Source organism: Manis pentadactyla, chromosome 8 (genome assembly GCF_030020395.1).
Source record: "Manis pentadactyla isolate mManPen7 chromosome 8, mManPen7.hap1, whole genome shotgun sequence".
NCBI lineage: Eukaryota > Metazoa > Chordata > Mammalia > Pholidota > Manidae > Manis > Manis pentadactyla.
In genome coordinates, this window is record NC_080026.1 from 83,840,467 (window position 1) to 83,865,405 (window position 24,939).

General features: G+C 34.0%; 1 protein-coding gene across 5 annotated transcripts in view; it reads left to right on the top strand.

Moving 5' to 3' along the window:
• The window catches only part of CABCOCO1 (ciliary associated calcium binding coiled-coil 1), a 120,258-nt gene that overhangs the window by 21,743 nt on the left and 73,576 nt on the right, over positions 1–24,939 (top strand). For 4 of the 5 annotated variants that reach the window (XR_005026779.2, XM_036895108.2, XM_057505897.1 and 1 more), the window contains 2 exons: positions 7,806–7,950; positions 14,732–14,804. Coding sequence is in view for 4 of the 5 variants with exons in the window: in XM_036895108.2 (XP_036751003.1) it covers positions 7,806–7,950; positions 14,732–14,804 (218 nt within the window). In the remaining variant the exon portion in view is untranslated. Of the gene's footprint in view, positions 1–7,805; positions 7,951–14,731; positions 14,805–20,542; positions 20,907–24,939 lie in introns of those variants that run through there. The other variant, XM_036895109.2, reaches the window with a different exon arrangement.

Consider the following 24,939-nt stretch of genomic DNA (forward strand, 5'->3'; position numbering starts at 1 on the left):
TATGAATCTATTCCAAAATGAAGTGTATCTTTAAAAAAAAGGCAAAGAATTTGAACCGAATTCTTAAGCAAAGACAATATAAGGATGGCAAATAAACAAATGAAAAGATGTTCAACATTATTAGCCATTAGGAAAATTAAAACTACTCTGATGCTGCACACTATTAGAATAGCTAACATAAAAAAGTACTGACAATACCAAATGCTAACAAGGATACAGAGCAACTAGAACTCTGATGCTTTGCTTATATAAACGCGAAATGGCAGAGCCACTCTGGAAAATGCTTGGCCATTTCTTAATTAAATTATATGACCCATCAATCTTACTCCTAGTCATTACTTTAAAGAAAGAAAAACATGAACGTTTGGTAGAAGCTCTACTCATAAGTGCCCCAAATTGAAAATGGTCTAAATATCTGTCAACAAGTAAACAGACAAACTATAGTATGTCCATACAGTGAACATACAATGGAACACTATTCAGCAATAAAAACAAATGAACCATGATACAATTTGGATGAATCTCAATAGCATCATGCTGAGTTTAAAAAGTCAGTCTCGAAAGATTGTATGCTGTATTATTACATTTATAGGACATTCTCAAAAAGATACAACTCTAGTACAAATCAGTAGTTGCCAAAGGTTAGTGTTAGGAGAAGACATGAACGATAGCAAGAGAATTTTTTGAGGTGATGTAACTGTTGTGTGTCCTGACTGTTGTGGTGTTAGTTATATGATCTATACTAATGTTTCAGTTCATAAAACTATACACCAAAAGGAAAAGTCAATTTCACTGAATGATATCTTAAAAAATGTTTATGAATAAAAACAAAGATAAAGGATTTAATGAAAGAAAAATAGAATTTTTTCTCTTTCTTTAATAAGAAAGAGAAACTACCTAGGAATAAACTTAAAAAAAAAACATACAAGTCCTCTATGAAGAAAACTTAAAAGCACTTTTAAAGGTCACAAAGGAAGTTTTAACATTTGGAAAATAACATTTTTTGAAAGGTTCAACATCAAGTTAATATATTAATATTCCAATAAAAATACCATTTTGTTGTTGTTGATGTTTTTGCCTTGGATTAGACTTTTTGGCAAGGTGATTCTAACAAAAATATGGAAAATAAGCAGGCACATATAACCAGGAAACTGTCTTTAAAAAATTTAATAAGCTATTTTGTTGTTAGTAGTATTAGTAATGTTATAAAATCTCAAATATTTTAACATAGTGATGAGTGACTATACAGACAGACTAAAAACAGAACAGAAAGGACTTGTATCCATAACAGACCCAGGCATTGAAATTCAGACCTATTAGAAATAGACCCAGGCATTGAAATTCAGCATTTGATAAAATGGTATTTCAAATCTGTGATGAAAAGAGGTACTATTCAATATATAACCTTGGAACAACTGGATATCCATTTAGAAAAATAAAATTAGTTCCAAACTTCTCTGTCCTTAACCAGAATACATTCCAAATGGATCAAATAGTTCAATATAAAATAAGTGTAACTATAAAAATGTTAGAGGAAAAAATTCATTAATTTCCTCACAGTCTTGGAGGGGGCAGGTCTTTATAATTGTGTCTCAAAATTCTGAAGCTATAAAGACAAAGTTAGTTGCACTTGATATATAAAAGTCAAAAGTCTGCAAAGAAGCCAAAAGAAAAAACAAGAAAGAAACTAGGAAAATTATTGCATCTCAGATACCAGCAAACAATTAAATTCTGTAATATAAAAAAGTATGCAGAAGTTAGAAGAAAAAGACCAATAATACAGTAGACGAATATGGTAAAGATATGACTAAATAAATACAAATGATTCTTAAAGGAAAAGTTCAGCCTTAAAGGTAATTTTATGATGCTAATTAAAACCACAGAGAAATTCTATTTGTATATATCAGATTGACAAAACTGTAAAATTTTGGGAGCATTCTCAGCTGTCAAAGAGAAACTATCCAAATTGCTAATGGGAGTATACAATTAAAATTTCCCCATTTAGTGAAGATTCACAGCTATCAAATTTATAAATATATTGTCCCTTTGACTCAGCAATTGCACTTTTGGGAGTTTTTCCTGTGTACCCACTCACACACATGTAACCTGGTATGTATGTCCAGTCATTTGTTGTAGTAATGTTTGTAAAAGCAAAAGATTGGACACACACTGGTAACTAATATTTAACTTAATATAGATACAGATGTTTAGTAAGAATATATGCATAAACTTCTTAGCTCTGTCTACAGAGAGGGCTTAGAAGCAATGGCATCCCATTGGCAATGTGCCCAAGGTCTTGAATTATAAGTTCAGTCCCAGTAAAAGGAGCCAGGGCTCTTCAGAGAAATGGCTGATTGTAGACCAGGAGCAGTAAATATAAAAGATGAGCCTCGGGCAATGTAGTGACCAAAAAGAAATGTTAAAAATCAGAATGATGAAGATATGTCAAAGGAACAGAGAACCCACCTGAAAAAGTCCCCAATGTCCAAAGTTGGAACATTTGAACATAGTATTGAATTACAATTCAAAGTATAAAAAATTAACACCCGTAAATCCATACTCAGACAAATTACTGATTGAATAAATAATGTGGGTAAAATAGACAAATCTCTCAAACAGAATTCCCAAGAATTTATGTAGCTACTCCACCCTCAAGAAGGCAAAGCACAAAATAGAAAAGTTGAAGCACACCTCTCCATCTCTTAAGTGTGAACTTCACAATGACTTCCTTCCAAAGAATATGATAAGGAAATGGAAAAAACAGTTACTTTATAGTAAAGAATCCTGGCAATACTACCTCAGCCAAGTGATAAAAGTCAACATCATTAGTGATGAGCCATATTAAATAGTGTATAGCCTTGATATAATATGATGAGAATGGCACTGTGGTCTTCCTCCATGAAACTCTTAACCCATGTCTAATCATGACAAATATATCAGACAAACCCAAATTTAAGGACATACTACAAAATATCTGATTTGTACTTCTCAAAACTGTCAATGCCATCAAAAACAAGGGAAGTCTGAGAAACTGTACAGTCTAAGGAGACTTGACAACTAAATATAATGTAGTATCCTGGATGGGATGCTGAGATAGAAAAAAGACTTCAATACAAACTAAAGAAATCTAAATAAAGTATGAACTTAGATGACAATAAAGTATTGATATTTATTTATTAGTTGTGCCAAATGCACCATAACAATGTTAACAATAGGGAAAACTGAATGGGGTGTATGCGAATTCTGTGATATTATTGCAAGTTTACTGTAAATCCAAAATTACTCTGAAATTACAATTTTATCAGTAGGTATTAGGCTATACTCAAAATGGAATACTATGCAACTGTAAAAAGGAAAAAATGGGGAACCTGTCTAAGTATTGTATGGGAAACTTTATATTTTTATTAACTAAAGCAAGGTGTAGAATTGTGTGCTTGTGTTTATAAAAGAGACAAAAATGAGACTTTATATGTGTATTTATTACATGTGAAAAGAAATCTAGGCAAATACAGAAAAAACTATAATCACAATTTTCTGTAGGTACTCATACAAATCCATCAACAAAAAATCAAATAATCCAATTTAAAATTGGCAGAAGACCTGAATACACATTTCTCCAAAGAAGATACATGAAAAGCCAACAGGTACATGAAAAGATGCTCAACATTACTACCCATTAGTGAAATACAAATTAAAGCTGCAATGAAATAATTACCTCATGCCTATTAGAATGACCATCACCAAAAAAACAAGAAATAACAAATGCTGTCATGGATATGGAGAAAAAAGAATGCTTGTGTACTCTTGGTGGGCTTGTAAATTGGTGCAGCCACTATGGAACACACTATGGAAGATCCTTAAAACATTAAAAATAGAACTATCATATGACCCAGCAATCCCACTTCTGGAAATATACCCAAAGGAAATGAAAACTAACTCAAAAAGATATCTGCACCCCCATGTTTATAGAAGCATTATTCACAATAGCCAAGACAATGGAAACAACATGTGTCCATCAATGGATGAATAAAGAAGTTGTGAGATGTATGTATCTATAGCATGTTGAAATACTAAGTAGCCATATAAAAGGAAATCCTACCATTTGCAAAAAAATGGACAGAACTTGAAGGCATTATGCTACATGAAATAAGTGAGATAAAGACAAATACTATATGATCTCATTTATATGTGTAATTTTAAAAAAACTCATAGAAAAAGAGATCAGCCATTGGTTACCAAGGTGGAAGGTTGGGGAGGGGAATTGGAGGAAGCTAGTCAAAATTTACAAAATTCCAGTTATAAAATACATAAGCACTAGGGATATAATATATAATGTGATGACTATAGCTAACACTGTTGTATATAGGAAAGTTGTTAAGAGAGTGAATCCTGAGTTCCCATCACAAGAAAATTTTCCTTTATTTTTTCCTTCTTTTTATTGTAACTACATAAGAAGATGGAAGTTAGCTGAATCTATTGTAATCATTTCAAAATATATGTGCATCAAGCTATTGTGCTAAACACTAAATTTACGCAGTGATGTGTCAATTACTTCTCAGTAAAACTGAAAAAATTGGGAAAAAAACATTTTCTGTAGGGAGGGGTGTGGAAACTGGGCATGCAGGCAGCAGGAATTGGAGGAAGTCTTTTATGTATCTTCACATATGGTTTTTGACCTATGTGAACATATCACCTATGCAAAATTAAATTGTAAAAAAGGAATATATGACATGAACAATCCTAAGCTATACAACCTCTGAGCTACGTATTTACAAACAAGAAACAGAATAAAGGAAAGTAGAAATTTTTCATGAATCTCACATTCCAAATATGACAAGATAATTCCATTTTAAATTATTTCCAAAACATACAACTGATTCAACAATATTTCTTTTACTTGAAACCTTATATTGTTATCAGTTCAAAAATGAATCTTTAAAACTTGAGCAGGATCCATCCAACTACTCATAAGCTCTGAAAGAGTGAAAGTACACATGTAAAACCCGGCCAGAAAAAAAAAAAGCAGGATATCTAGTTTTTCCTTGTGGCAGGAAAAAAATATCCCTTCAAACTTTAAACCCAACAAGGTTATAGTAATCAGGGAAGAATGTAATCTTAACTGATGTGCAGGGAAGAAAATTATGTTTATACTTAAACTAAGAGGTGGCAGAGTCTGGAGCTCACGGTGAGCACTCCCATTCGGCAACATCTTGACACAAAAAGTACTGAAGAGCATTTTCTGGGCTGTTAGCTATAGTGTGGTTGACCATTAATAAAATTTTAGTGTGGGAACTGCATTTTATCCTGACTCAGTTTCTAATCTGTTTCTTGTCTCAAACTTGTGCTTCATTATCTACAAAGCATTCTTCAGACAACCCACTAGGAATCAAATTAGATCAAACCGTAAGACTGTGGAACAAAAGACTTGTTATTATATCAGTGTGCATTTTGGGGTCGAGTTTTTCCAGGGTCTGACCAGAGACAAGCTATAGAGTATTAGCTAGACTAGATATTTGGGCTCCAACCAGGTCCATGGACCTAGATTGATTCACCTGTATATAATACAAATATTAGGAACCAACCACAGAATACTTTTCAGGTCTATGAAGCTGATTTACTTCCCTTCAAATAGGAATGATAAAAATAGGTAACATGTGGGTAGGATTAACTCATGCAGGTCACAGTGCCTTTGCTTTCCAAATGCTGTCTCATTTAATTCACATACAACCATATGAGATATCTCTATTATTATCCTCATTATAAAAATGAGAAAAATAAATAAGATTCAAAGTGGTTAAATAACTCCTTAAGATCACAAGAGTCAACCCCAGCAAGTGAGAGCTTACCCTCCTGACTGCTACATCCAGTGTGCTGGGTTTGGGCTGAATTCTAGAAAGTATTATATACATGCAATAAACTGGTATATGTATCTTTTCAGTTTACCAAGTTTCACATGCATTTCTTATTTGATCCTCACAACAGCAATATAATTTTGAAAGTTGTTATTAGTCTCATTTATAGATAAAGAAAATGAAATTCAGATCACCTAGCAGAAAGTGGCAATTCTGAGGTACCATCTTAAGTCTTCCAACTAATCTTAAGTCTAGTGTGTTCTTTAAATACACTGAATTTTTAAAGATAAACTTTATTTCTAACAGCCCTTACTAACTAAATGGCTTTCTGTTTCATACTTTAATCACATCACTAAATGTGATTTTCAAAAGAGCAAATATTTCTGTTAGATCTAAGGGACATAATAACTTTTCTAATTTTTAAGGCTATTATCTATAGGAAGGCATTAGAAAGAAAAACAACTTTAAAGAGTCATAGTTCAACATAAGGAAGTAGTCATATAAATGTATTTTTGTGCTTGGTAAGTATAATTACTTCTAGAATTATTATTATCTCAGAATTTCTTTTTTCTCTGCATCTCTAATTAATGACATTTTATTAGTAAAATTACTCAGATTTTAATCCATTCCTTTCTGAATTGCTTTTATCCAACAGATTTTTCATTTCTGAGGTAGTCCCACTATTTTCAAAAGAAGTTTATCATGGAGAAAGAATTGTACAATAATATTTGAGCTCCACTTAGAATGATATGGAAAAGCCTAGTTATACAAGAATATGTGTATCTGACGTACATAAAAGACTGCCTAGAGGGAGGCTTTTAGAAATGAACCAATTGCCACTCATCAAACCAGATTTTAATTGTTAGTCTTTTGTTCCTAATTCTTACAAGTAAAAAAGACTCTGGAATAAACAAACAACAAGTTATTGTTTGTAATATCTTCCTAAAATTTTAAATTACTGTCTTTTTATTAGTAATTTGGGGGCATAACACTTGTGTCTTAGGGAGAAAGAGTAGGTGTATAACCCAGAAGTGGCTTGGTCTAACCATCAGTCTGTGTTCTCATAACTCCTCTGCTACCTCATAAATTCCTCTCCTACCTCCTCCTAAAATATACTCCATTTGCAAGAAGTGGAAAGTTTACTCATGGTTTCCTAAGAGAGAGAGCTTGGTTTGGGATTGGGAGTGTGGGGTTCACATTGAGCTACAGAGGGTAGTTTTGCTTAGTTGTTTATTGTTTTTAGTCACAAGAGAATAAACTGCAATCATTGCCCTGTTTATTTTTGGCAATGGCAAAATGGGCAAAATGGTGTCTGTGTCACTTTTTTTGCACTCGCCTAGCTCTCTCACCACCAACCACCAGGCATATATTTGAGAAACAGTTTACATAAGTTAAAGTCTGTAGCTTGGAAAAGAAAAAATTACCGTGATATTTTATTTAAAAATCCATATTTCTGGCATTTACTGAAAGTCTTCAAGCCCAAATTCTCACATAGTAACAATCAGCTAAAGCCAAGTATCTGTTCATTTACATTTTCAGCTCTGAGTTCAGCTCTCCTGTCTACAGTAACTGAATCTACCATGTAGGCCTTCCTCACCAGCTAATCAAACCAACTTTTGTGTTATTCCCATTATGCTTTTATCCTAAGAGCATTTTTTAAAAATTATTTTCCATTTAAAAGTAATCTTTAGTTTTTTTTCGTTTTAAAATGGGACAAACTCTTTAGACAACTGTATAATCATATAGTAATTCACAGTTGTTGATTGTGTCAGCTGCTATTCTTTTACACAAAATGTAATTATTAATATATCATTAAGAAACTATAATAATTTTACCATTTATCTTTATTAATACTGAAAACATAAATTTTTGCACATTAAGGACATCTTGGATTATTTTAGGCCCAAAACACCTATCAAAATATGCTTAAGACTTCTCTGGATTTTATTTCAGCACTGCATATGTCCTTAGAAGACAGCATAAAATGGATCGGAGAAGTTATGGCTGAAATAGGACCATCCCATTCACCAAAAAATGAGGAATGGAGTGTCTTTAGTGTAAAACAAGCCAATGCTATCATCGATTACTTAAAAATCAGGTATGGATTTGTTTTCAGTAGCATTTATTTTTCATTTTCTATCTTCTAGAAAACATATATTAAATAGAAATGAATTCAATTTATAGTGAAGTTAGACATTCACAGAATTTATGCAGTGATTAACCTAACCAACAATTAGGCAATATTCAAATTGTCCATCTGATAAAAAAAAAGCCAGGACATTGAATGTTTTGGTTAACCCAGCATTCTTAAAAAAAGATTTGTATTTGATAAGTATAGCTGCACCTAGAATTTTAATAAATAATCTAAGTACTTCTTTTTTCTCTGAATCTCTTTTTAGTGCCATTTTTTTTATATAAAATTCTTTAAGATTAACCTGACTTGATTACAATAGACTATATTTTAGGTAGTTGGCCTTGACATAAAAATTTTTGCATTTGAAAGAGCAGTATTAAGTTCCACTTAAACATTTATTGTACATGCTTTGTATTAGAAATGAAAGAGACTTCTATATATACGTCTTCAAATTTATTGTGTGTCCTGAACATTTTGTAGTATTGATCAATTAAATTCATTAAGTTTTTCTTTCTGCTTAGAAAATGGTGAACAGAGGGAAAATATTTTTATTATAGTATTCTTGACTGGCCAACTAAGAAATCTGTCTTTTTATATAATCTGTCACAGGGCCTGCATTAGAGTCATGCATCTTTCCCAAGAGACATTTTTAGAGTGCAAATTTTAATCAAGGGTTGGTAAAAATTTATCTTTTGCCTAACTAAAAGCTTCTGCAAAATATCTTTGTTCCTCTAATATGATATATTATAGTGTTTTCCAACTTTAAGTTTTAGAATTCTAAAATAAGGGTGCTGCATGATGTCTTAGACATGCTCATTATTTCCTTGGCAAGGATCCTGGTTGTAGTCTGAACACTTTTTAAATATTAATGTGTATAATACGATAAGGTTTATATACTGGTTTTTGGCATGAATTAATAATAGTATGTGATACATTTTTATATAATAGCATTTAACATAATAGTTAATATAAAAACATGCTCCTTGTGTGTATCCCTCACTAAACGCCACAATAGTCTTCATATCAATTAGAGTAAAGCAAGGTCCTGGGGTGGAGTTAAGACAGGGAGTAAACTCCAGAATTGGAGGAGAACATGATCTCGAGGTCTTTCTGCCCATCGGGATTTGGGAATCATTGAGTAAGGAGAATTCTCTACATATTCGTATGGCATCCTACTTTCCTTCCTCCGTTTAAATCTGCCAGGACTCTTTTTTTTTTAACTGAAGTATCACTGATATACAATCTTATGTTAGTTTCACATACACAACACAGCATCTTTTCAGGTGCCTGTTGTCCATCTGTATTTCTTCTTTGGAGAAATGTCTGTTAAGTTCCTCTGCTCACTTTTTAAACACGTTATTTTTTTTTTCAGTGTTGAGGCATATGACTTCTTTATATATTTTGGATGTTAACCCCTTATCAGATAAATCTTTTACGAATATATTCTCCCATACCATAGGTTGCCTTTTTGTTTGGCTGATGGTATCCTTTGCTGTATAGCAGCTTTTTTAGTTTGATGTAGTCCTACTTGTTCATTTTTCATTTTGTTTTGCTTGCCCAAGGTGATATATCCAGGAAAAAATTGCTCAGGCTTATGTTCAAGAGATTTTTACCTGGGTTTTCTTCTAAGAGTTTAATAGTTTCACATCTTGCATTTAGGTCTTTAATCCATTTTGAGTTTACTTTTGTGTATGGAGTTAGATAGTAAACCAGTTTCATTTTCTTGCATATATCTGTCCAGTTTTCCCAACATCAGTTATTGAAGAGTCTGTATTTTCCCCATTGCATATTCATGGCTCCTTTACTGTATATTAATTGACTATATATACATGGGTTTATATATGGGCTCTCTGTTCTGTTCTACTGATCTATGGGTCTAGCCTTACATACTGTTTCAATTGCTGTAGCTTTGTAATAGAGCTTAAAGTCAAGGAGCATAATACCCCCAGCTTTGTTCTTTCTCCAGATGGCTTTAGCTATGTGGAGTCTTTTGTGGTTCCATATGAATTTTAGAATTAACACATTTTACAGGTGTGCTCTAAGCCCAGATTTATAATGGACATTGGGACTGACAGTTAACCATAGCAGCAAAACCCATTCAGGGGCTCTAATGACACCTTCCAGATGGTGAAAGATGGAGGCTCTTTTCTCTTTCATCACAGCTCTCTGGACAAATGTTCATCAACATATTTCTTGACATCTGATTTCAAATAATGGTTAAGTTAGGAGGGGATGTCAGTGTTAGTTACCATTACATGCTAACTTCATATACTGAAGATCTCTAGTCTTCTTAGGGGAAAATGTAATTTTTGAGAGATTGGTCACATAAAATATCAGAACTATTTTTAATGTTGTTAAATATTTATATTGTAATTGTTAAGAAATACTAAATGCACCTGTTACAAAAAGTAAAATATCAGTTAGTAGGATATCTGGAATTGATACTGAAGTGTAGAGAGAAAAATGCTTCTCTACAATACCTTTTCAGAATGCCTCATAGCCCTGCAGATGTAACTTTAATGGCAATTAAATCATATATTTTTCATTTTATTAATTTTTTTCTATGATGGTTAAATATAGATTTTATTTTTTATTGAAGTATAGTTGATATATATCATGTTAATAACTACAAAGAAGTTTATAAATATGAAGCTAACTCAATTATCAAAAGTATAAGCATGTTTCAATTTAATATGGTATTAATTTTACTTATCCAGTGAAAGCCCTCTTTCTACAACAGGGTATCATACTTCCTGGCATGGAGCAAGATGTCTTGACTCATTTTCTTTCTGTGTATTCTCCCTTTGATTTAGGACTGAGGTAAGATGCTTGACAAAATAATCTAGGAGCTTGAGTCAGCCAGAAATCATGCTTTCAAAGGAAGAGGGAGGAAATGTACTGCCACAGCAGAGGTGCCACTTTGTTCCCATGGGAGGTTATCAAATAGCTCCTTGGCCTTGGTAAAGTTAGAGAACCCCAACCAAAGAGGAGACAGGAGTAAGGCAATGGGGAGCAACTTGACCTGCTCCTGAGTAAGTGCCTCCTTAGGTGCCCCTCCCTGCCTGTCTCACCCTAATCCTGGCCTTGCCCCATCCTTGCATCTTCAAGCACTGCATCTAAGCCATGCATTTACTTTCATTGTAAGAAGTGAATTTCCCTTTTGGCATGGGACAGTATAATTCCTATATGCAATGAAGAGTAAAAGGCTGAGAGATTATGAAATTACAGGAAGGGAGATTTATGAATTAACTTTGTGTGACAAAAGATAAAGGAAAATTTTATACTAATTCACTGACAGGAAGCCAAACTATTTCCAAAATACTCTATAGTCTTTAATATTTTACTCAGAAAAAGTTATTGCCAGTGTAGTATTTTTAACCTTAAAACTTTTTCTAGGTAAGCAATATAAGGAAAGGAGAATTTGAATTTATTTTGTTTCATTGACTCATCAAACTTCACTAATCTTGATGTATTTTCTAGCCAACAAATCAAATAATGTTAAAAGCTAAGTTAGTTTTCTGAGTGTTGATGACTAATGTGAATGTACAAGGGTTTTCCCCCAAAAAAAGAAAGAAAGAAATACCATGACTGAGTCTGCATACCCATCACTTTTTAATGGGTTGTGTTAGTAGCAAGATCAACTGCTGATATAACTACAGGACACCCAGCTACCTGAGGATTTCTTCATTGATTTAATCAATGATCTATAATTTTGGATGTCATAAAATATTTCATCCAGAACATTGTGAATTTTGAAAATATTGGTCTCTTATAGGATTTCTGGATGGAAAAGGAGCTGTACACTGTACTTAGTTCACTCTTGATAAAATCACTCTCCCATTTTGCAAAAGCTCTGTCTGCTTCTTTTGGGGATCAATTTAACCTCTGTCAGTCATTCATTATAGCCTATTTGAGTCTTCTAATAACACTTCTCCACTCCTTTGACCACAGTAATTCATTGGGAGTGGACACACAACACCTACATGGCCAGTATTATTAATATTGTGAAGAAGACTGACTGTTTTCTTCTAGAGCTATTAACCTGGAGCTGCCTCTGTCATGGTGGAGGAAACCTGTCTGCAATAGAAGGGAATGAGGCCAACACAAAAAGAATGAGAGAAAAGACATGAATAAAGTCTAGGAGAGATGAGATTGAGACACACGCCTGCAATCACACACATGTACACACACACTTAATAACATTATTTAACTACTTAGATCTTATTTACCTTAGTCTAGCTCTTCCCCTATTTACCAGATAGTGATCAAATAATATACCTTCCCCTTTTATTTTATTGATTGAAGCATTCTTTCACTTGCACCTAAAAAATTAGAATATACTCTCTGGCTGACTCATTCATGACCTTTAGGTTTCCTCTTAGATTTCATTAAGTCCCCCTGAGCGTTAAGTCTACAGACTAGATATTTCTTTTGCCTTCTAAATGTTCCCACAGAATCATAACATTTTTGGCCCTATATTGTAACTACTTGTTTAATCATCTCTCTCCTCTCATTAGACAATAAACTCCTTGAAGACAAGAATTTTTGTTTGTCATTGTGTATTCCTGGAATTTAGTACAAGGTCTAGAGTATAATTAGAACTGGGTAACATATGTTGAATAAATAAATAAATCACTTTATAGCTGTATCATCTCACTTACGTAGATGCCTGGTAGTAGATACCTGACTAGAACAGTGAGTATGGGTATCCACCATGAGTTTTTGATCACCGCCATTGCTAATATCCAATAGCATTCTTTGTGTGCATTTATTAAATGTTTCTTGTAGTTTTCAGGTAACAAAAGCAAAGAATACAACAATTTCCAGGTTTCCGGATGGGATCTTAACATGAAGTAAAACATATATTCCTTAAGGAGATTCTGGTTCTCTTCCAATTCTTATGTCAGAGTCTGTGATATCTAATTGCATTGTCAAAACAACAGACCTGGAAAACTCCTGGCTTGGGCAACTAAAAGGGAGTCTTCAGCTCTTTAAATAAAGGGAATGACACTCACATACTTTAACCACTTACATAGCTATAACTACAGGTATTTGCTGCTTCCATTTTCTGCTCCATTCTGCCATTATCCTAGCTCTTACTGGTTGTTTACTACCTTTTTCAGTATATATGATATCTGAACCACTGAATGAACTACCAAACATGGTGCTTATAAAACTATATCTATTAGAAAGATTTCTAGATTATGAAAACTCTCATGACAAAAATACTGATTTACTGAAAATGTGCCTCTACAATTTAAGCATAACATGAAATTTCCTGAAAAAAGTGGGTAGAAATAATTAGAAATAACTTTTATATTAAAAAACAAAAGTGCATTTTTTAAACCAAAATTCAAGAAAGGTATGAATATGATTCATGTTCTATATTAATAATTAAAATTAATACTTAACAATTATTATTGAGGAGATTTATGTGTTTTAATTGTCTATTCACAATTAAGAAAGAAACTAAGTTTTATTAGTGTTCTTTAACTTGAATGCTTGCCTGAAAGTTAAATTTGGAACATTTATGCGGTTGTCCTGCGGCCCTTGTTTGGTCCCAGAGCACTGAGGTCAGCATGAATCATCACATTAGTGGGGCAGGCCCTGCCTCCTCTGTGAAAGGTTGTTAATTAAAAAACAGATATTTGCACCAAGGGTTATAGACACTTCTACAATCCCATAAAATATTGTAGTATAATGTCTGCTTTTGTTAATCCTTTAAAATTTCAATTCTTGAAATGAATTGAAACTTTGATCCATTACAGCATTCAGGAGAAGCAGTTATTATACATGCTCTGTAGCCACATTCTGCAAATGTTAATTTCGCAGTTATATTAAAATCAATTTTCTTAAATAGCAAAGGCACCAGAGTGAAAGAGAAACCACTAAGACAAGTTTTTGTTCTTGGGCATTTTGCTGTATTATGAGTCTATTAATTTTTCCTACCAGCAGGAAGAGTATTAGAAAAATTCAAATATTATCACAAACAGGATATTAGAAATTAGCCTTTCAGTAAGTTTTTAACTCTCAGGAACACACTGCTGAAATCTTTAAACTTACTAGAAATATTTGTTTTAAGAAATTCCTACCCTCTGGCTCTTACAGTTTTTATACACTTGCCACCTAGTCTGTAGGTTAGGAACTAAGGAAATTATCTTTCTTAAATTAATTCCTCTCTTTGATGTATGATCGAATATGCTATAACAAAACCAGTCATCTAAGTGTATTTCAGTTCATGTTGGAATATTGTTCAGGTGTTATCGGAGATTAATTTGATCTTAAAGTAGTTTGATGATGTGAGAAGTAGCAATTGAAATGGAGCTAGATTTTATAATTTAGTGCCATTCATTCCAGAGGAAATTGACTGCAGTGTGGAGCAAAACATGAAAAATAATGTGAAATTTGATCAGTTATTTAGGGGCAGTACATTATTTGATTGTAAAACAAGAAAAGTTAAGATGCAACCTAATTACTCCCTTATCCTAAACATATCCACCCATCACAGATTAATTTACTGACATTATTTTAGGTACCATGTTATATTGTCAGCATCTTAAAAGGTAAGTCTTTCTTGCCATTTCTGAACAATTCGTTTTGAATAAAGGAGGTAGCTGACCCCATTTTAGTGTTTAATGTCTTTAGCTTGATCAATGTGAACAACTTTCCATTAGTAAATACTCTTACATATTTGCTTTTCTTCCTAAAATAAATTTATCAGTTACACATTTATTTTGTATTTCAGCTTATTTCAACACTACAAGCTATATGAATTTCTGTTCTACTCTACCAGAGAAGAAATTGTGATAGGAAGTGAGGTAAGTAATTTATCTAGATGGAACTAATTAAGCTGAATCACTTAATGCATGCTGATCAGCATCTGGATCTTTAACTGCTTAAAGCAACTTCTTGTCAAGATTGCTCAAGTGTTAATATAACCAACTAGAAGTTTTCAAAAAAGAATAATTATATAAAATGAGCTTTGGATTAAGAAAATAAGCTGTCTTTTGGTATTAAAAGCATTGTTAATCACGTATACTTTATGCATTTATGGATTATTTGACAAAGCTCAATCGATAGGGTATGTATGTCTTCATAGAAGTACAATCAGGAAAAGTGAGATAAATTAATTCAGTTAAATCTCTTCTAATTTCACATTTATTCTCAGTATACTCATTTTTTAAGGCCTAATTCAAATCCCACTTCTGCAGTGAAGCAAACCTTTAATTGTATCGCATCTCAAAGAAAGGGTTTAGACAAACTATTTAATCACATTCTGTTATTTTTATTCCATTTGCTCTATTTCTGCTGAAGATTGGCTACTCTTTACTACACCAGTAAGCACATAAATATGCACTGTGTTATATGTTTTTTTCATTGTTTCCTGTGGATTTATATAGTCAACACAACCCAACTGTAATTTTGTTGAAGGCAAAGGTCATTTGCTGTTTTTCTACTGCAACATATAGTATAATACAGAGCCAAGTAGCCCCTTAATTAATGCTGTGTAAGTGATTCAGTGATTGTGTATAAAATAGCAGTTCTACAATAAATGGTTTACCTAAAGATACTCTTTGAACAGTCTTGCTTATAATCATGCATATAATTTCTAAAAATGAGAACATCTTAAGGAGGTTAAAGATGCCCTAAAAAATGCTCCTTGGGTTCTCAACTATGTGAAAAGGCTACATTCCTTAGAAGTATCAGAGACACAAGTGGCTCTGGTCAGAAATAAACAGTGAATAAGGGATATTCATGTAATTTTTATAATTTTCCTGATAGTAGAACCAGATAGAATGTGCCAACTAGTCTTCCAGAGTACTATTATTCTGGAGTTTATGAATTGCTTACTCCTTAACACCTCAGTCACCATTGCTCACCCTCTGTTGGGGTACCTGTTCTCATGCTGTCTTTTTAGTGAGCTGAAAGAAAACAAGGGGCCTTTTCTGCTTTGACTTTCCTTCAGACTCCTTCTTTGCTGTCTCTTCATACTGTAACTTAAATCAGGTATCACTTGACAAAGTTACACCAAAAATGTTTCTATTTCAGAATTATATCCTATAGTATGACAGTGTTGCAGTAGTTATCGGTTTGGAATACAACTCTATCTCATCTGTTCAGTAAAACTTTGGAAAATGTTAGTGACTTCAGCAGTAGCATAAGCAGATATTTAGGATCATCAAGAAAAAATTTCAAGAGAGCTCCCTTTTTATTTTGATATTGCACAATCACACCTTTCTTCTCTTTGTAAGAATGTATTTAAGTGGCATTTATGCTTTTCTAAAGATAGAGTGGATAAAGTAGGACTTGGCTCCTTTATTTTCCATTGTCTTTTGTATTTTCCCCTAGCTGACTGGAGCTATAAAAAAAGTCCTTAAAGAAAGGATATTAAGCCACAGCCCCAAATGTACAAGGAAAATGCTATAGAGTTAATGAAGTTTCCTTAGACATCCTCAATAGATAGAGGAGTGGGAGAAAGCTTTAGAGGGAAAAAAATGAAGCAAGTAGGGGACTGCTTTCAGAGCAACTGCCCTGTTCAGCCTCTTCACCCTCTGCTGTTTGTGCAGAGCACCAAGACTCCTCCAGAGCATTTGCTCCAAAGCTAAAGAAACTAGTGTGGACATTGGCATCAAAAAGGAGGGCAGTTCTGAAGTGGCCACTGACCCTCAAGAGAGGCAATGAATACATCCTGAACATGAGCTACCAGTACACCTAACTACCATCACTCTTTGCCCCTCTCCTGCAGTCTCTAGAGGCAAGCAAACAAACAAACATCCCCAGACAAGTGAACCAGGATTGCCTAATTAAAGATAAACTGGCAGCCCCAAAATCACCAGGCACTTAAGGAAAATAAAATCATAGCTAAGCATGAAATTCTATGAACAGATCAAACATTAGCTGAGGAACAGAGTTGATAGAACACATGGTGGAAGACTTTAAGTCTAATTAATATTCTCAGAGCGGTTTGAAGGTTTATCATATTCTTGAAAATGAACTAATAAAGATCATGGAAATTTAAAATAAGATTTGAAAAATTTTAATAAAATAACAAGTACAATTTTATGTTGATGGATTTGAAAATCCAGAAAGAAACAGTATTCAGGTAACTGTAAATTACCAATATTTTCTTGAGAGGATGTAGAAAATCTTAATGGAATGATAACCATATAAGATATTGAAAAATCCACACATAAAAATGTCATCAGACCTGGAAGATTTTATAGGCTAGTTTTACCCATATTTCTAAGAGTAGATAACTGCTTTTTACATACATAATAATAGAAGATTGAAGGAGATGGAAAGCTTTCAACTCATTCTTTGAAGTTAGTATAATCCTGAGAAAGCTTTTAACTTATTCCATGAATCGAAAATGAATTATAACCAAAAATTCAAAAGAATAACACAAAGTTATGAGCAATTTCAGTTATAAAAACAGATTCAACAATCTTAATTAAATATTAGAAATGAAATATAGCAGAGGATTAGATGTTCAAATAGGATTTATTCCATATGTGGAAGGATGGTGTAACACTGGGATATATATTAATGAGAAAAGCCAAATGTTCATCTCAATAGATAGGATAGAGCATTTGATAAAATTAAGCAGCCCTTTCTCATTTTTAGAAGACTCTAGTCAATCAGTAACATAGAATTACACTCTTAAATAATATAACAACCCAAGAAACTCACTAAAAATATCTTTATGAAAACATTACAATACCCCCAAGGAACCAGACAAGGTTGATATTATTACCCAACATTGCTTTTCAGTTCCTAGCCAATGTAACAAAACAAAAAAGGTGTGAAAAATAGAAGAAAAAGAAAGGTATTGAAAAACAAGACACAACATTGCAGATAGTATGATATATAGCCAATATTAAGAAAATGATATTTTCCTATATTAATAACCCATTGGAAAAGGATCACGTTTATAATAATGAAAACCATAAAATATTTAGGAATGAACCTAACAAAAATGTCCAATAATAATACAAAAAAATTAAGTAGTTTTAGTAAAAATAATTTTTAAAAAATTCTGAGTAGAAAGACAAATGTGTTTCCAATTGAGAAGACTCAATTTTATAAAAATACCACATCTCCCTAAATTAACCTGTAAACTCAGTGTAGTCACAATCAAAGCACCATGATTATTGTGACACTTTACCAAGTAATCTTTGTTTTTTTTATTGTGGAACATTTTAGTCATATACATAGTAGAAGAAATATTATTAAAAAAGTAAGTCATGGGGAGGAAAAGTATGGCATAGGTAATATACTCCATAATCTTGTAATCTTTGTGTGGTGACAGATGGTAGCTACACCTATCATGGTGAGAATTTCCTTAAGTATATAATTGTTAGATTGCTGTGTTGCATACCTGAAGCTAAAATAATGTTGTATACTAACTGTACATCAATTACAAAAAAGGAACAGCATTAACCTTCATATATCCATTACCTAGCTTCAACAGTTATGAATTCATGACCATAATCATTAAGTGTTTTAATATGTGACTTTAAAGTATAGTGACTTTAAATAACTCTTTAATATCAAATATGTAGCTGATGTTCAAAAAACCCATGATTAACTGGATTGTGTTTGTTTTCATTTACTTGAGTATCTGTTTGTTTGAAGTAGTATCCAAATGAGATACCTACATTGCAATTTGATTGTTCAGTCATTTTGCATTTATAGGTTCACTATTTGTATATTTTTATTTCCTTGCAATTAGTGTTGAAGAATCCACATCTTCTATAGAATTTTCCACAACCTAGTTTGCTACTTGCATGCCTGTGGTATCCTTAAAGTGTTGCTCTATCTTCCGTATTTCCAATAAATGGGTAGTTAATGTTAGAAGTTAATGTTAGAAGACTAAGTTTAAGTTTAAATGCTTATCAAGAACAATTTATAGATGTTTCTGTGCAATTTTATTAGGCAAATAATGTCGTTTTCTCACTTTTTGTGATGTTAGCAACCAATGATCATCATCACCTAGATGTGTTATTTCTTTAAGAGTTAAAACAATGGTGATATTCTATTTCATCATTCTTTTTTCATTTATGAGCTGGATACTTCTATGAATAGAAATTTCTACCCTTCAATTATTTTTTAAATTAAAATATCACTGATACACAATCTTATGAAAGTTTCACTGAACATCGTGATTTCAACATTTACCCGTATTATCAAGTCCCGCCCCACACACACACACCCCATTGCAGTCACTGTCTTTCAGCATAGTAAGATGCTATAGAGTCATAACTTGTCTTCTCTGTGCTGTACTGCCTTCCCTGTGACCTACCTCTATTGTGAGTGCTAATTATAATGCCCCTTAACTCCATTCTACCTCCCTCCCAACCCCTTAGCTCTGGTAACCGCTAGACCCTTCTTGGAGTCTGAGTCTGCTGCTGTATTTCCTTCAGTTTTGCTTTGTTGCTATACTCCACAAATGAGGGAAATCATTTTGTACTTACCTTTCTCTGCCAGGCTTATTTCACTGAGCATAGTATCCTCCAGCTCTATCCATGTTGTTGCAAATGGTAGGATTTCTTTTCTTCTTATGGGTGCATAATATTCCACTGTGCATATATACCACCTCTTCTTTATCCATCCACCTACTGATGGACACTTAGGTTGCTTCCATATAGTGGCTATTGTAAAGAGTGTTATGATGAAACTAGGAGTGTATATGTCATGTAGAATCAGGGATCTTGTTTTCTTCAGGTAAATTCATAGGAGTGGAATTCCTTGTTCAAATGGTATTTCTATTTTTAGTTTTTTGAGGATCCTCCATATTACTTTCCACAATGGTTGGACTAGTTTACATTCCCACCAACAGTGTAGGAGGGTTCCCCTTTCTCCGCACCCTTGTCAGCATTTGTTGTTCCTAGTCTTTTCCATGTTGGCTATCCTAACTGGTGTGAGATGATATCTCATTGTGGTTTTAATTTGCATTTCCCTGATAATTAGCAATGTGGAGCATCTTTTCATGCGCCTGTTGACCATCTGAATTTCTTCTTTGGAGAACTGTCTGTTCATATCCTCTGCCCATTTTTTAATCAGGTTATTTATTTTTTGGGTATTGAGGAGTGTGAGCTCTGTATATATTTTGGATGTTAACCCCTTATTGGATAAATTGTTTACAAATATATTCTCGTATAATGTAGGATGCCTTCTCTGCTGATGGTGTCCTTTGCCTTACAGAAACTTTTTAGTTTGATTTAGTCACATTTGTTCATTCTTGCTTTTGTTTCCTTTCAACTCTTCAATTATTTGATTAAACTGAGATACAGTTCATAAATAGAAAAGAAAGGATTAAGTGCCTTATTATTCTTTCTTTTTTTCCAAAATAATAAGTTTTAGTTTTAGCATCCTCCAAAACAGACTGGTAAAATAAATAATCCCCCCACCTCAGGATGCCTGCATGCTAATTCCTGGAGCCTCTGAATATGTAAGCTTACATGGCAAAAGGGTCTTTACAGATGTGATTAAGTCAAAGGATTTAAGTTGGGGAGAATATCCAGGATTTTCTAAGTGAACTCAATGTAATCATAAGATTCCTTATAAGAGAAAAAAGGATGAAACAGAGTCAGAGTCAGAGGCTTAGAAATCTGAAGATGCTCAATTGCTGGGCTTCGAGATGAAGGAAGAGACCAGAAGCTAAGGAATTTAGATCACCTCTAGGGGATGGATAAGGCAAGGAAACAAATTCTCCTTTGGAGTCTCTGGACTTAGTACAGCCCTGTCAACACACTAAGTAGAAGACTTGTAACTTCCAGAACTGTAAGACAATAAATTTTTATTGTTTTAAGCCACAAAGTTGGTGGTACTTTGTACAGCAGGAATAGGAAACTAAGAGAATTCGACTAATGGCATACATTTTCTGTTTTAATCCATTTTATGTGTTTTACTTACTATTCTTATTTATTTATTTTTTTAAATTATTTTTTATTGAAGGGTAGTTGATGCACAGTATTACATTACATTAGTTTCAAGTGTACAACACAGTGATAAAACATTTATATACATAATTCTAGGTTCCAGCTATCACCCTACCAAGCTGTTACAGTATCTTGACTATATTCCTTATGCTATACATTACATCCCAGTTACTTATTTATTTTACCATTGGAAGTCTGTCCTTTTATTTATTTTTTTTTTTTGTGAGGGCATCTCTCATATTTATTGATCAAATGGTTGTTAACGACAATAAAATTTTGTATAGGGGAGTCAATGCTCAATGCACAATCATTAATCCACCCCAAGCCTAATTTTCGTCAGTCTCCAATCTTCTGAGGCATAACAAACAAGTTCTTACATGGAGAACAAATTCTTACATAATGAATAAGTTACATAGTGAACAGTACAAGGGCAGTCATCACAGAAACTTTCAGTTTTGCTCATGCATTATGAACTCTAAACAGTCAGTTCAAATATGAATACTCATTTGGTTTTTATACTTGATTTATGTGTGGATACTACATTTCTCTCTTTATTATTATTATTTTTAATAAAATGCTGAAGTGGTAGGTAGATACAAGATAAAGGTAGAAAACATAGTTTAGTGTTGTAAGAGAGCAAATGTAGATGATCAGGTGTGTGCCTGTAGACTATGTGTTAATCCAAGCTAGACCAGGGCAATAAAACATCCACGTATGCAGAAGATTTCTCTCAAAACAGGGGGGGTGAGGTTCTAAGCCTCACCTCTGTTGATCCCCAATTTCTCACCTGATGGCCCCCCTGCAACTGTGCCTGTCTTAGGTTGTTCCTTCCTTGAGGAATCTTACCCGTCTCTGGCTAACCAGTCATCTTCCGGGGCCATACAGGGAAATGTGAAGTTGGTAAGTGAGAGAGAAGCCTTATTGTTTGAAAAGGTTAGCTTTTTACATCTTTGCATATTTATGCCCTGTGGCTTCTATGCCCAGCATTTGTCTTGAGGTATCTTTACCACTTGGAAGAATTATGATACTTGATAAATTTGATACGAGGCACGAATTCTATTTAAGGGTTGTAATTAGGAAGGAAGAAGAAAAGCTATAGAAGTAGCAGGCGGAAGAAAACATGGGAAGATTGATTATTTCTTTGGCATATCTTCTTGTAGAGTACTTCAGCATGAATAGGTTTTAAGCTACTACTTAAATTGCGCACACACATTAACATAATAGGAGTATAGTTACATAACCAAAGCATATCTGTAATTACCAGCCATCTCCAGTGAAACCAAGAAAACCAGTTAGGCACCTTAGGCATTTGTGAAAACTTATCTATGACATGGTGGATATTGTCCAACTGAACTTGAACAGTCTGAGAGAAATCAGACAAATTAAAACAACCCATTCCTGGGGACTGTTCACATGCCATATGTTCTTTTAACAGTAAATAGTCTGTAGTTGTAAGACTTTGGAGCGCTACAATTTGCACTTCTCCAAATTCTTGGTTGAGTTCCAACAGTATAGATCCAGTCAAATTTGTTGTTTTACTGTATGCACAGGCCAGCTTAGATATCTCCTTCCTCATTCCCATGGCAGGTCCAGGAACTGGTGGGATGAGTGCATCTACAGCTGTAGCAGTGCGTGGATCTTTGTTGGGGTTTTTGGATGATCATCTTCTGGCATGAGTCTTCCAGAGAGTGCTGATATTGGAAGTTCTTTTTCATATCGTATCTTAGTTCATTTTTGGGGTAGCCCAATTAGGCTTTGATCCTCTGTATAAACACAAACAGACCCTTTGCCTACACTTTTATATGCCCTTTAAACCCTTGTGTAGAACTCGTTGGAGGTTACCACACAGGAACTGCCCCTTTTTTTTTTTTTTCTTTGTTTTTGGTATCACTAATCTACACTTACATGACGAATATTATGCTTACTAGGCTCTCCCCTATACCAGGTCTCCCCTATAAACCCCTTTACAGTCATTGTCCATCAGCATAGCAAAATGTTGTAGAATCACTACTTGCCTTCTCTGTGTTGTACAGCCCTCCCTTTTCTCCTACCCCCCCTTGCATGTTAATCTTAATACCCCCCTACTTCTCCCCCCCTTATCCCTCCCTACCCACCCATCCTCCCCAGTCCCTTTCCCTTTGGTACCTGTTAGTCCATTCTTGAGTTCTGTGATTCTGGTGCTGTTTTGTTCCTTCAGTTTTTCCTTTGTTCTTATATTCCACAGATAAGTGAAATCATTTGGTATTTCTCTTTCTCCGCTTGGCTTGTTTCACTGAGCATAATACCCTCCAGCTCCATCCATGTTGCTGCAAATGATTGGATTTGCCCTTTTCTTATGGCTGAGTAGTATTCCATTGTGTATATGTACCACATCTTCTTTATCCATTCATCTATTGGTGGACATTTAGGTTGCTTCCAATTCTTGGCTATTGTAAATAGTGCTGCAATAAACATAGGGGTGCATCTGTCTTTCTCAAACTTGATTGCTGCATTCTTAGGGTAAATTCCTAGGAGTGCAATTCCTGGGTCAAATGGTAAGTCTGTTTTGAGCATTTTGATATATCTCCATACTGCTTTCCACAATGGTTGAACTAACTTACATTCCCACCAGCAGTGTAGGAGGGTTCCCCTTTCTCCACAGCCTCGCCAACATTTGCTGTTGTTTGTCTTTTGGATGGCAGCCATCCTTACTGGTGTGAGGTGATACCTCATTGTAGTTTTAATTTGCATTTCTCTGATAATTAGCGATGTGGAGCATCTTTTCATGTGTCTGTTGGCCATCTGTATTTCTTTTTTGGAGAACTGTGTGTTCAGTTCCTCTGCCCATTTTTTAATTGGGTTATTTGTTTTTTGTTTGTTGAGGCGTGTGAGCTCCTTATATATTCTGGACGTCAAGCCTTTATCGGATGTGTCATTTTCAAATATATTCTCCCATACTGTAGGGATCCTTCTTGTTCTATTGATGGTGTCTTTTGCTGTACAGAAGCTTTTCAGCTTAATATAGTCCCACTTACTCATTTTTGCTGTTGTTTTCCTTGCCTGGGGAGATATGTTCAAGAAGAGGTCACTCATGTTTATGTCTAAGAGGTTTTCGCCTATGTTTTCTTCCAAGAGTTTAATGGTTTCATGGCTTACATTCAGGTCTTTGATCCATTTTGAGTTTACTTTTGTATATGGGGTTAGACAATGGTCCAGTTTCATTCTCCTACATGTAGCTGTCCAGTTTTGCCAGCACCACCTGTTGAAGAGACTGTCATTTCGCCATTGTATGTCCATGGCTCCTTTATCAAATATTAATTGACCATATATGTCTGGGTTAATGTCTGGATTCTCTAGTCTGTTCCATTGGTCTGTGGCTCTGCTCTTGTGCCAGTACCAAATTGTCTTGATTACTATGGCTTTATAGTAGAGCTTGAAGTTGGGGAGTGAGATCCCCCCTACTTTATTCTTCTTTCTCAGGATTGCTTTGGCTATTCGGGGTCTTTTGTGTTTCCATATGAATTTTTGAATTATTTGTTCCAGTTCATTGAAGAATGTTGCTGGTAGTTTCATAGGGATTGCATCAAATCTGTATATTGCTTTGGGCAGGATGGCCATTTTGACGATATTAATTCTTCCTAGCCACGAGCATGGGATGAGCTTCCATCTGTTAGTGTCCCCTTTAATTTCTCTTAAGAGTGACTTGTAGTTTTCAGAGTATAAGTCTTTCACTTCTTTGGTTAGGTTTATTCCTAGGTATTTTATTTTTTTTGATGCAATTGTGAATGGAGTTGTTTTCCTGATTTCTCTTTCTGTTGGTTCATTGTTAGTATACAGGAAAGCCACAGATTTCTGTGTGTTGATTTTGTATCCTGCAACTTTGCTGTATTCCGATATCAGTTCTAGTAGTTTTGGGGTGGAGTCTTTAGGGTTTTTTATGTACAGTATCATGTCATCTGCAAATAGTGACAGTTTAACTTCTTCTTTACCAATCTGGATTCCTTGTATTTCTTTATTTTGTCTGATTGCCGTG